This window comes from Mandrillus leucophaeus, unplaced genomic scaffold, assembly GCF_000951045.1.
Source record: "Mandrillus leucophaeus isolate KB7577 unplaced genomic scaffold, Mleu.le_1.0 Scaffold186, whole genome shotgun sequence".
NCBI classification, from domain to species: domain Eukaryota; kingdom Metazoa; phylum Chordata; class Mammalia; order Primates; family Cercopithecidae; genus Mandrillus; species Mandrillus leucophaeus.
In genome coordinates this window covers 4,949,072-4,963,475 of record NW_012101876.1, presented here as the reverse complement: position 1 = coordinate 4,963,475, position 14,404 = coordinate 4,949,072, and the positions used below count along the sequence as shown (strand labels likewise).

The following is a 14,404-nucleotide window of genomic DNA, read 5'->3' as shown; positions in this document are numbered from 1 at the left end:
CAGAAATTTTCTACTTTTAAAAACCTGTTTATTTGAAAATGTCCGTTCTCCCCCATGCTTCCTTCTGAGGAAAAATCTGTTCTCCCTCCTACCAACCACTGCAGGACTTCATTACCATCAGCTGCTCTCTCACTTACTTTTCCAATGTTCCCCTTTCTGTATCCACAAACATGCTAGTAACCCAGGTCTTTTAATCCCTCCTCATCTGCTAACCCTCTTCTCTATTCATCCCTTCACTACCACGCCTCTTGGAATGAGTTCCCACTCTGCATCACATGCTGGAGTTTTGGCAGGTTACCTGAGAAATCCAGAGGATTTGGGGATAACATGACATTTGCATAATGCAACTTCCTTTTAAATAAGAAAGTATTTAAAATGAACTCATCTTTAATACTTTTAGCCAAAAATATTTTGTAGGTTATTTTACTTGGCAATCTTTTCCCTGCCACCCTTACTTGGAATTATGTGAAGTTGAAAAAATTTGATAGAAGACATATTCCAAGGTACAAATATACTAATTACTAATCCTTAAAATTACAACACTAATTTCTGAAAATAATAAGATCTACAAATAAGTGGTTATAAGCCTTTTTCTGCTATAAACAATGAGTAAAGCTCAAAATCCTTTAGAATACTAACAACATCAATTTAGACCTTTTCAATTACAGGCTTTCCAATTATGTTTCTAAACAGAGACAACTGATTTCCATTCTGAATAAAATATTGCTCTCAACAGTATACAAAATAATCCAAAATTCTCTACTTACAATGAAGAATTCCAGATTTGGAACAAATACATCATTAACATATTAAGTACTCACCTCTTCTGCTTGCATCATTTTAAAAACCTCCCCAAATTCAGAATTTTCTCCTGTTCCAATGACAACACCCTAAGGGGAAAAACAGGAAAATACATCCAGATGAAATGTAAACCAAAACACATACACATACACACACACATCCAACAACTTTCAAAGTCCTACCTACAGTGAAGATGTCTAACATACACACTCGTAAGATTTCCTTAGCAAATTTACTTTTTTATGTTACTGTCATAACCATTTGTCCCTCATGATTTAAACCCTGGAAACAAACATTACATTAAATGTATTGCTGGCCGGGTGCTGCGGTTCACCTATAATCCCAATACTTTTGAGTGGCCAAGGCGGGGTGGATCACTTGAGGTCAGGAGTTTGAGATCAGCCTGGCCCACATGGTGAAATGCCATCTCTACTAAAAATACAAAAAATTAGCCAGGCGTGGTGGGATGTGCCTGTAATCCCTGCTACACGGGAGGCTGAGGCAGGAGAATCACTTGAACCTGGGAGGTGAAGGTTGCAGAGAGCCAAGATCATGCCACTGCACTCCAGACTGGACAACAGAGTGAGACTCCGTCTCAAAACAAAACGTATTGCAGACTCAATTCTGAGGCCTATTTTTTGCCTATATTAGTATTTCTGAAATACAAATATGTATTATACTCAATAAGAGACATTTAATATAGTTTCTTTTTACCCTTAGCGAATGGTGTCTTTTGCACTGGTGGAGTACCGGAATTCAGGATATGAAGCATTTGAAATCGATCAACAGGTGAACAATATATAGTCAGATTATTACAGCCAGTATCATATCAACTAAATTAAAAATTTATTTAACTAATAATAAACACATCCATGAAACCACTGTTTCTCTCTTTAAAAAGAAACAGGTAATGAGGATTATCCATTATCTGGGAAATAGCAGAACTATGGAAATGTTATACTTCAGGGACACAGATTCTCCCGTTTCACAAATAGATGTAATGGGTTAAGTTCAATTTTATCTTTTGTCATGTATTTGAAAAATTCCACATAAAATCAGCAAAAAATAATTGAAAAAATAATTTAAAACAAAGGTACTGCTTTTTTCACAACAGGAAAAAAAATTTACCTTTGCTTTGCCACATCTGACCAGTGTTCCCATAAAGGCAATGTTACTTCTTGATGCAAGAGCTCCATTAGTTGCAGCTGGCTGAGGAGCTGTCACCTTAGAACAAGGCGTTGTCTCACCTGTCAAGCTGGACTCATCAATGGAAAGATCCACAGCCTTAGGGAACATAGAGAATCCCAGATTCAAATATTGTGCTACATTTAACATCTCTAGAGTTCATAACTATCATCACTTCTTCCTCAAATATCCCTTTTCCATTGATTAGCCACATCTTGTATCAAAACCATCACTCTAAGACAAAAGACCAGAATCAGTACAATCATATTTTAAAATACAATTAAGTCAACAAAATCTAAGACATGCAAAGTAGAATGTTGTACCATGAGACTAGATTAGTTCAAAATTGAAAATACAACTAGGAAAAATTTGACACTAGCTAAGACTCAATCTTCATCTAGAGAAAACTCAACTTTTCATGACAAAATATTATTTCCTAATTTTGTCAAGTCCCTAAAGTTCTAGAAAAATGGCTTGGCAGATTAAAACCACCGATGATGACTGAAAGTGATACATGAATAAAGGGGAAAAATGTCACTTAGAAATCATTTCATTTTGGATCAATTTTCATAAAATTATTCTTGCTATACATCCCTACATTTATTCCAAATTATAATTTGCAAGACTCAAAAATGTATACAAATGTTTTCATGCAGATCATAACTATCATAGTATCTTCCAACTCTGCAATAGGGCTCAATTTTGAAGACTTCACTCCTGACACAGTATTTACCTACCCAAGCATACAGAAAAAAGGAAAAAAAAACTATTTTATGAGTATAGATAGATACACACACACAAACAAGTGGGGGAGAGGACTAGGGCCAAGTAAGTCAGAAATAGTTAAGAGTTACACAGCTTCCTCTACTGCAGTGCTTCTCAAAACCTTCAATACATTAATGTGAATCACCTCAACAGGAATACAGGTATACAGCAACGGTTCTCAACGGAGGACAGCATCACATCCACTACCTCAGAACTTGTTAGAAGAGTCCTTTGCTCCACCTCCAACACAAGGTAGAGAAAGTCAACCTAACAGACTGTATTTACAAGCCCTCCAGGTGATTCTGTTGCAAACTTCCATCCATTTTATTCCAGAAGCAATTATTCAAGGGTCCTTAGGGTACTCTTTAACAAACTAGCAATTAGTTCATGACTTTACTGATTTTACAGGCTCATTCATTCACCCAACATTTATTGACTATCAGTGTTAGGCACTGAGCAAGTTCCTGGAAAGAAAACAGGATAAATTACTGCACAGTATCACTGCTATTCTAAGTTGAGTCAGTATTCTCAATCAGGTCTTTCTTAATTCTCAGTTCACACTATGTACATTAAATTTATATCTTCTTTTTCTTATTTTTTTGGCGGGGGGTGAAAAGTTATAAATTACATCTTTTAAAATGGTTCATTTCTGAGCATAAAAACCTCAAATAACCTCATGTAAAATTATTATTAAAAATTGGTTCACAGAATCTTCATCTCCGCAACAAAACTGTTTTAATTTGACCAACAACATTCCTACATTCACTTAACAAATATTTATTACTGCTTACAATGTACCATGCCCTGTACTTTATCACACACAGTAGGAGAATCAGCAGTGAACAAAACAAAGTTTCTACCCTTGGATATTAATGGGAAAGTGATTTTAAACAAGCACAAGTATATAATATATAATGCCAGGTGGGGGAAAACAACAAACATAATGAAGGTAGAGTCACATTTTAGAAGAAAACATTCCCCAAAACCAGGTAATCCTCTGCAGAGCCCTGATAGACCTGAGAGCTCGAAGGCTGGGCCATAATTAGGGAGAGTGGATTTCCCGTAAAGGGAACAAAAAGTACAAAGACCTTGGGGGCAGGAACATGCTTGGTGTGTTTGTGTGTTAGGCAAACACATAACTGCAAAAATAAGAGTTTACATTAGATTGTAAGTTTTAAAATATTCATCATGAAAATAAATATAACTCCAAAGAGACAAAATTGTGATAGCATTTCCCAAAAGTTTAAATAGTATGACAATGGAATGCATTTTCATATCAAAATAAGCTTACAAAAATTATTCTTTAAAACACAGATCAATAGTCCTTTAGACGTTAAAGGATTTTGCATTTAACATTAATTGTGTATACAAACACAAACCAGTTAATAAATTTGGGTTCATTACCTTAACCCAACTGAAGATTTAAAAAACACCTGCCATGTTCAAAGGCAAGTGAATTTTTCTTTATTAAAGGAACATATTTATTTGACTTTTCTTTTCACGTTAACCTTGAAACTATTTAACTTTTCACACTAACACATTTATTAGCAAGGCAAGAGAAACAAATCTTAAAATGGGCCTTTCTTCAAAGATAATGCCAATACTAAAAATTGGCTGACATTTCATTTCTTACAATCTGCTAGGCACTATGCCACATACCTATGCTAAATTATCACATTTAATCCTACTAACAACTCCTATGAGGCAAGTAATTACTATTATTATCCCTGCTTTACAGGCACTGAAAGGTTAAGTAACTCACCCAACATTATAGAGGTAGAACGCTATGCAGATAAAATTCCAGTGTTGAAAGATTTTAACTCCAGATTCCTCTTATTTAGAGGATCAATCTACAAATTATTTCTCCTCCCCAATTTTGTAACCACTTATAGAAAAAGACAGGTATAATACATAAAGCAAATTTATGAAAAATATTATGTATTTTCTGAATTACAAGTAAATTTATATAAGGTTCATTTTATTTAGCAAGCTCATCTTTAATGCTTGTTACAACAATCAGAGTTGCACGGAATTTTCCAAGATCTTAACTAGAAAACAGATCCACTAATATTTAAAAATAAATACTTGTAGAAATTTACAGAATTCCTTCCCTAAGAGACGTAAAACTCATGTTTTCCCTTTGAAGACTTTTGCTTTAAATGTAAATCTTAAACATGGATAAATACTAACATGAAGTGACTAATAGAGAAGGAATTTTTTTTTTTAATCTGCTGTTTTTAAAAAGAGGAAAAGTATGATTTCATGGCTCTGTAAGCGACCCAGCTCTTTGGTTTCAGCCTCAGAACAACAATCACTTAAGAGAGCCCTTGTCTGGTGTAATAGACAAGCTAATGCGGAAGAAAAAGGGGCTCAGGACCCTAATTTTTTTCTATATCGTTATAAATTTGTAACTAAAACTGAAATTATCATGAAATGTGTCTAAATCTTACAATGTCCTGATCTGCAAAGATTTGAACTATCTGTTGAATACGAACACTTTCTAAGTCACAAGTTATCTTCTCTTAATAGTGATTGCAAGTTTTCCTAGGAAGTCGTTTTGAGGGAGTAGAGGGAAAGAAAAGGTGGAATTTAATAAATGAGGCAAGCCTATTACAGTTTAATAAAGTCACAATTTAATTCATCTGAGAGGAAAGATATTACAGTCATTATTCATTGCATTCATGAGAGAGGGAAAGGTAGGATAAAGTGAAATCAAAGAATCAGACAGCCCCATGACACCTAGCCAAAAGTTTAAGTACTAAACCCTCAGAAGACCTGTTAATGAACAAGAAAACCGATTTTCACTTTCATTCTTCTTCAAGCACTCCGGTGGAGGTGTGAATATGCTATAAAGCCGTTCAAAAATCAGAATATAAATAAGAATCAAGATGACTATATAATCCACAGTCTAAATATTTAATAGCTACACAATAAAAATGATTGGAAAAATTCACAAGATTATTATTCACATAAAACACTAGGGAGAAAGAAATCAAATGCCAGTCACAAAGGTTTCCTGAAAGGCAGAAAGTACTTTTAAAAATTCAGGTTAATATGGAACAACTGGCAGCTACAAATAAGTTCTTAAACTAAAGAACTCTTTGACATACAGTATACTGATAAGGCAATCACCTCTCGAGTCTAGAATTAAAAGCAAATCATTAAAAAGCAAATTAGAAATGGATTTCTCTCCCCAGAAACAACCTTCCAAAATATTCACCTGTAGCTGCCTGATCACAAAATGTCTTACTTCTGCTTTCAAAAATTAAGATACCTCACTGTTTATGCAAATGAAGAAAACGTAATTTAAAATCTTCATGTATGTAACTTAATAACACTCAAAGCCAAACCAACCAAGTGTTATGAATTACTGAAAACAATACATGGAATTAATTTTATCCCGTGGTAAATGCTTACATAAATTGCTAACTTTCTGATTCGAGTATACAGAAAAAGTTATTCAGAAGATACAGCTGTTTCATCTACATTGAAAACGTTCGGTATAACCACCTTCCTCAATGATCTTAGCTACATCTTCTGAGTAACTTGCTGCAGCTTCTCCACCAACATCTGCTGCTTCATCTTGCCCTTATATGTTATAGAGATGGCTTCTTTACTTAAACCTCATGAACCAACCTCTGCAAGCTTCAAACTTTCCTTTGGCAGCTTCCTCACTTCTCTCAGCCTTCATAGAACTGAAGAGAGTTATGGTCCTGCTCTGGATTAGGTTTGGTTTAAGGGAATATTGTGGCTGCTTTTACGTTTTATCGAAACCTTTCAAACTTTCTTCATATCCACAATAAGGATGTTTTACTTCTTATCATTTGTGTGTTCACTGGAACAGCACTTTTAATTTCCTTCAAAAACTTTTTCTTTGCATTCACAACTTGGCTAATTGTTTGAGGCAAGAGGCCTAGCTTTCAGCCTATCTTAGCTTTTGACATGCATTCCTCACTAAGCTTAATTATTTCTAGCTTTTGACTTAAAGTGAAAGACGTGGTATTTCCTTCACTTGAACACTTAAGAGGCCACTGTTGGGTTACTAACTGGCTTAATTTCCATATTGTTGTTTCTCAGAGAACAGGAAAGTCCAAGGAGAGGGAAACAGCAGTTGGACAATGCAGCAGTCAGAAAACACGCAACATTTATTGATTACATTCATGGTCTTACATGAACATAGTTAATGGTGCCCCAAAACAATTTTAACAGTAACAGCAAAGACCACTGATCACAGATCACCATAATAGACATAATATTGAAAAAGTTTGAAATACTGTGAGAATTACCAAAATGTGACACAGAGACACAAAGTGAGCACTATGCTGTTGGAAAAATGGCGCCAACAGACTTGCCTGACACAGGGTTGCCACAAATCTATTAATATATTTTTTAAAATGCATTATCTTTGAAGCATGATAAAATGAGGTATGCCAGTACAATCTCAGAAGGAAAAATGAGGTGACAGAAATAGCTGAAGATAAAATGGCTGAACACTTCCCCAACTTGATGAAAGACATAAGTCTACACAACCAAGGAGCTCAATGAAATTCAAATAGAATAAACTCAAAGACATCCACAATGAGACACATTCTAATCAAACCATTGAAAGATAAAGACAGAATCTTGAAAACAGCCACACTAACAACTTATCACATAACAGAATTTTCATTAAGATTAATAGCTTATTCCTAATCAGAAAACATAGAGGTCAAAAAGAACAGACATTTACAATATTCAGAAAAAAAACTGTCAACCAATAATTTTCTATCTGGCAACATTATCTTTTAAAAATGAAGGAGAAATTTTTAAATTCCTAAATAAACAAAAGCTAAAAAAGTTCATCACTAGTCAGACCTGACTCATAAGAAATGCTAAGAGACAGCCCTTTAGGCTGAAATAAGAAAGTAGAAAGTAACTCAAAGCCATATGAAGACATAAAGAATTCCAATGAAGCTAACTATGTAGGTAAACATATGTATGTTGAGTTCATGACTCCTGTGTTTGCTTCCTATATAATTAAAAATGTATAAATGCATAAAATGCTTATAAATCTATATTAATGGGCACAGAATGCATAAAGATGTCATTTGCAACAATAACAAAGATGAGGGAGGTGTGGGCTGTACAATTTTGTATGCTACTGAAGCAAAGTTGGTATCACTTCAAACTAGATTGTTATAAGATTAGGATGTTCACTGTAATCCACATGTAATCACTAAGAAAATAAGTAGAAAGTATGCAGAGAAAAGAACTCGAGGAAATAAAGAAGGTACATCAAAAAAAAAAATCAATCAGAGGGATGTAAAAAAAAAAACACACAAAGAAGGGCACAATGAAGAAATTGAGGAACATAAAAAGATAACGCAAATAGGAAACAAGTAACAACAGAAGTCCTTTCCTATCAGCAATCCCTGTAAGTGTAAATGGATTAAATTCACCAACTATGTGATATAAATCCTTACAATGGAAAATTCTTTGGCAGTAAAAAACAATGACATACTTGAACGGAGTACCTAAAAACATTATGTTAAATGAAAGAGGCCAGACATGAAAGACTACATATTGTGTGATTCTACTTATATGAAATGTCCAGAATAGGCAAATGTATTTCAGTGGCAAGCGATTAGTGGCTGCTAGAGGCAGGGAAAATACAGAATGAAAGCTAAAAGGTAAGGGTTTTATTTTGAGAGTGATGAAAATGCTCTATAATTAGATGGTAGTGATGGGTGTACAACTGTGAATATACTGAAAACCACTGAAGGATACACCTTAAATATGTGAACTGTATGATATGCACATTATATCTTAATAAAGCTGTTTTAATATGTATTTTTTTTAATGTGGTGGATGGACTAGTGCTTTTGGCATGGTCTAAAAGCTGGTTAAGTATGCAGAATCTCAGGCCCCACCCCACACCTGCCAAAACAGAGCCCAGCTGACTCCTATGCACATTAGAAGTTGGAATGCATTGCTCTAGGGCAATTCTATGTCACAGTGACAAAACAGGCCTGAAAAAATCAAGTGGCTTGCCTAAGCTCACATGGTCAATTCATTTCACGAGCAGACACGTACCATTCTTTGAATCACAGTTGTTTGCAAGTTGGTGTCTGCCAATGGGGAGGGCACAAACTATCTTTTTCACTTCTAAGCCCTGAAGCCTGGTACAATGTGCCGTACATGGTTTTCAAATATGTGCTAAATGGTGAAAATGGTTTCATAACAGACCGATTTCCCAAGAAATGGATTACAATTGCCTAAATTAGCTCCATTACCAACATAAGTAAATTTAAAATATCACTATATGCTTACATTTTATCAAATATTTGAAAAGATTATTTTTTGAAAAAGCATACCAAACCAAATCAGAATTGTAACCTGGGTTTTACCAGAATATTTTTTCACTGAGTAAATAGAACATGTATTTTATTAACTCAGGAAATCAGAATGCTTGACACAGAATGATTGCTCCGGTAATGGATTTACCCAACGCGGAGGAAGCTGCTTGTTAGTGGGTCTTAACAACAGACAGTGCAAGAATGTGAGCCTCACAAATAGAAACACAATGACTACATGCGGTTCCAGTCAAGGAGATTATTTCTGACTCCTTCAGGTGGCAGGTAGCCAAAGTATATCTGTGCTGGCTCAATCATGCCCATTATCTTTGGTTTTTACTTCTCCTTAGAACTAGGGAACAGAAAGGAGCAAGCCCTGAAGACACCAAAAACTACTCACTGAGCCAAACTGCTATACTATAACAAAGTACAAGGATTCATGAGATTGAAAAATGGCTCACAATATAATGCCCACTGGCGTGTTCTTAAGTTCGAATTCCTGAGCTTGGCCTCAGTAGATGCTGACTCCTAACAGAACTAACCTTTCTGCCCAGATTAAAATGGCCTGGTAATCCAGTATCATAAAAACAGCTTAATCTTGGCTGCTAGCCCAAGTGGTAATTCTCTGAAAGAAGTCTGATACATTTAGAAAATCATCAGATCATAAACAGGTTTAAAAAAATGATGTGGGCCAACTGTACGCATATGAACCACAAAGCAAAGTGTCAAAGGACTTATTCAGAACTTCAAGTGAAAGAAAATCTTGCTATCATTTCAAGCAATGTATTATTGGGCTTAGAAAGTTATAGCTCAGAGAGGTAAAACATTTTCATAAGACAAAACAACAAACAAACAAAAAAAAAACCACAACCTTTTTTCATCTGACCCTCACATTGTTTTTTCTTACAAAGAGTTCTTTAATCAAATATTGATATAGACTTTACCTGGAACAATATCAAAAATATGCTGTGTTTTCACAAAGGCAAAATGTACTGTTCAATGATAGACTGGATTAAGAAAATGTGGCACATATACACCATGGAATATTACGTGGCCATAAAAAAGGATGAGTTCATGTCCTTTGTAGGGACATGGATGAAGCTGGAAACCATCATTCTGAGCAAAGTATCACAAGGACACAAAACCAAACACCGCATGTTCTCACTCATAGGTAGGAACTGAACAATGAGAACACTTGGACACAGGGTGGGGAACATCACACACCAGGGCCTGTCGTGGCGGGGAGGGGGGAGCCATAGCATTAGGAGATATACCTAATGTAAATGCAAATGCAAGTTAACGGGTACAGCACACCAACATGGCACATGTATACATATATAACGAACCTGCACGTTGTGCACATGTACCCTAGAACTTAAAGTATAATAATAAAAAATAAAATAAAAATAAAAATAAAATGTACTGTTATCCAGGCATACACAGTCAATAAGATTGCTTCATCTAAAGTCACTGTCTGACCAATCCATTGGTTATCATCAAGTAATTGGCCAGTGGTGCCTCTTCTCAAATAACACTAAAAGTTAAAATAAAAACCCTCAGGGGGAAAAAAAAACAAAGAACATGCCCAAAGCTCAATTTCTCTAAGTTTTACTGTCCTAGCTCCATCAATGCCTCTCAGGCTCCTGCTGGGAAGGCCACTGCCACCAACCATACAGTCCTCCCTCTGTAGCAGTGGATTCAACCAATCACAGGCGGAAAATATTCAAAGTATAATCAAAAAAATACAAAAAATACAACAGTAAAAAACAATATAAAAGTTTTTAAATACAGTATAACAACCGTTGACATAGCATTTATATTTTATTAGGAGTTATAAGTAATCTAGAGATGATTTAAAGTATACAGAAAAATATGCAAAGGTTATATATAAATACTACTCAATTGTACATAAGGGACTTGAGCATCTTTGGATTTTGCTCTCTGTGGATCTACTAGGACCGATCCCTAGTGGATACCATGGGAAAACTATCTTGACTCAACCACTGGCTTCTGAAAACCTGATACAGGCAAGGGGAAAACTACACAATTCCTTAGGTTATCAATATTAGTCTTTAAAAAGTATAAACAAAATGGCAGTCTCAACCTGTTACAGTCTTAACTATGTATCCCAAAAAGTCATGTGCTGTAGCTCTACAGTCAACTTTATAATATTTGGAGATGGGGCCCTGGGAAGTAATTAGGGTTAGATGAGGTCATGAAGCTAGTCCTAATGATGCCATTAGTGGCTGTATAAGAGGAAGAGAGAGAAATTGGTGTCTCTGCCACGTGAGGACACTGCAAGAAGATAGCCATCTCAAGCTAGCAAGGGTCCTCACCAGAAACTAAACCGTGCCAGACCTTGACCTTGAACTTCCAGCCTCCGTAACTGTGAAAAATAAATGGCATGGTATTTTGTTAAAAGCAGCCCAAGTTAAGACACAGCTTATGAAGATAAAAGTTGTACCAGACAAAAGTTGTACAGCAGTCAGGTCACTGAATGTGCTAACAAGAAGTTGCTGAGGACCCAGGCAAGTTTACAGTCAAAATCTGAAAGCACTAAAATTTATGACAGTTGCAAAATGATGACACTGAAGTTGCAACCCTGGCTTTAGGCCTAGTCTGTAAGGGAACTAACTACATAGCAGAAGTTCACTTGCTTTCTCTAAAGTGAAATCTATGTGCTTTGGAGGAAATTAATGATATCCCAAAGCTGACTAAGGAGTTTTCTGGTTCCTTTAAACCCTAAATGACAGTTTATTTCATACAGTAGTATTAAGTGACCAGCTAGCCTTACAAAATTATCCAAAGCTCACCACAGCCAAACTGAGCCAACAAAACTCCAATAAGCCAATTTAATTTCAAAAATCTAGCAGCTTCTGCGTCCAGAAGAGAAACTGACTTTATCAGCCTATATTTTAAGTCAGTACATTTAAATTTAAAAGACCCCCAACTCTTTAAAGAAGGTTATTTCAATCTGCAGTCAAAGTAGTTGCAAAAGTCTGTTTGGGGTACCAGGTAATAGGCAAAACAAATAGGGCAGAATTAAGGTAGAGAGAATAAAAAATATTCAACTATATCTGTAAAAGTGGATTAACTAGAACAAAATCAACCTAACTACAGTACTGCAGAATAAAATGTGCTGATGAAGTGCTTGCAAAGTTAACAAGTACGGGGAAAACAATAATAACTAATAAATTACTCCACAAGACATATGCTTACAATTCTTATTAAATTCACAATGTCGGCCGGGAGCGGTGGCTCACGACTGTAATCTCAGCACTTTGGGAGGCTGAGACAGGTGGATCACCTGAGGTCAGGAGCTCAAAACCAGCCTGGCCAACACGGCAAAACCCTGTCTCTACTAAAAATACTAAAAAATTAGCCAGGCATGGTGGCAGGCACCTGTAATCTCAGCTGCTTGGGAGCCTGAGGCAGGAGAATTGCTTGAACCCGGGAGATGGAGACTGCAGTGAGCTGAGATTGCACCATTGCACTCCAGCCTGAGCAACAGAGTGAGACTCAGTCTCAAAAACAAATAAAAATAAAATAAAAAATTTACAATGTCTTCAATATATATTTGCTGAGTAGATAAAATACATACTAATCCATACTGACAGGTTTTCTTTCCTGTTTACATGTGAACTTTGAAATAATTAACTGTCAAGTCAATCAACTCTTAGTTAAATGAAAACCCTAAAATAGTTTTAGCAAGCCCTAATGGTGTTTTGTAGCTTCTATCATTATACTTCTCGAACCATGCAAACAGGAAACACCATCTTCTAACTATCCCAATGAGAAGTTCTGCTTCTCAACTGGAAGAGAAGCAGCCCAGAATAAAGAATGGCATCAACTCCATGAACTGAAATTAGGGTTTTCTGGGGGAGGGGGAAGATAATTTATGCCAAGTGACAAGACTACTTAATCTCTGAGGAAGAATAATTCAAAGTATTGTCATCAACAAAATATTAGGTACTGAAGGAAAGGAGAAGAGTAGAAAAGAATTAACGTTAAAAAGACCTCAAAGAGGACAAAAAAAGATAATGAAGTAAAATTAATAGCACTTGCAATATTGTCAATTATTCCTGGTCACCCAATTAAAGCAATCCACTAGCTTTCTAAGGATAAATTTCAAGTATTTGGAAAAAAGGCCTCTGCTTAAAGATTAAGCCAAGTTTGTTCTCACTATAGTCTGAAAGGTTTTTCAGGCCTTCTACAGCATCTATGAGAACACTCAAACTTTTGGCCATAGTATTTAAAGACTGACCGCTCTGTAGGTGTTAACAAACAGCTTAATTCCAATGGTGGATAAGACCTGCATACTAACGGGTTCTGAAACCATTTTCCAGTTCTTCAATCTATTCTACACACTGTAGCCAGACTAAGGATAACATTATTTGCCTACTGCACAGGAGCCTCGAAATGTAATTCCTAACCAAAAAAATCTGAAATTAAGCCTAGTATCCAAGGCCTCTGAAATCTGATTCCATCACACATTTTCTATCCTTACCATATCCCAGCAGAGTTTCATACACTGTAATGTTTATAGTGAACTGAATGCTGTTGCTTCATTGTTTTCCCCATCTTTGTCCAGTACTACTCTTCAATTATCACTGTCAAAGCCATGTGGTCTGAGGCATATTCTGATCCCATTCAAATCAGGTGGAACCTCTCCCTTCTTTAAATGTCTATAACCTATTCTTTGAACTTCTCTTACTCAATTACTGAGTTCTATTTTATGGTGAGTAATTTATGTACACACAGTATGTTCCCTAGTCACAAGTATTCTATCATATCATCTTTCTATCTCCCACAGTCCCTAACATGCAGGTTTCTATAAAGATCTGCTGATTGACTAAACAGACACCTCAAAAGATGCTAGAGACAGATATATTTTAAGGAAAAAAAAAAAGTTTATATATGTCACATTTTAAAGTAGAATACCAAATGTTTCAAATCAACTATGTGTTAATTCCCTAAAACTGGCAATGTTTATCCTTTAATCTACATCCACGTATTTTCACTTATTACAATCAGATCCCCAAACTTACCTCAAACAAGCGTAAGTCAGCAGGAACTCTGTCCCCAACAGAAAGGCAAACTGTATCACCTGGAACCAAGTCTCGAGCAAGTGTATGCTCCAATTTTCCTTCACGCACACTGTAACATGAAATAGAAACAACCATGGTTAAAAAAAAAATTCATGCAACTTATCTTAAAAAATTATTTCCAGTAGGCTTGTCTGAGGAAAAGGCAAATATAAGAACCAAGAAAAAGATTGTTTCTAAACAATTAAGATGCCAAGATGACAGAAAATCACTTGA

The 14,404-nt window shown here is 35.7% G+C and overlaps 1 protein-coding gene across 5 annotated transcripts in view; it reads right to left on the bottom strand.

Annotated features, from left to right (window-relative positions):
- ATP2C1 (ATPase, Ca++ transporting, type 2C, member 1) overlaps nucleotides 1-14,404 on the bottom strand; it is a 158,435-nt gene that overhangs the window by 61,727 nt on the left and 82,304 nt on the right. For all 5 annotated transcript variants that reach the window (XM_011977971.1, XM_011977972.1, XM_011977974.1 and 2 more), the window contains 3 exons: nucleotides 14,132-14,240; nucleotides 1,930-2,085; nucleotides 822-890 (listed from right to left, as the gene is read on the bottom strand). In XM_011977971.1, the coding sequence (XP_011833361.1) occupies nucleotides 822-890; nucleotides 1,930-2,085; nucleotides 14,132-14,240 (334 nt within the window). The remainder of the gene's footprint in view (nucleotides 1-821; nucleotides 891-1,929; nucleotides 2,086-14,131; nucleotides 14,241-14,404) is intronic.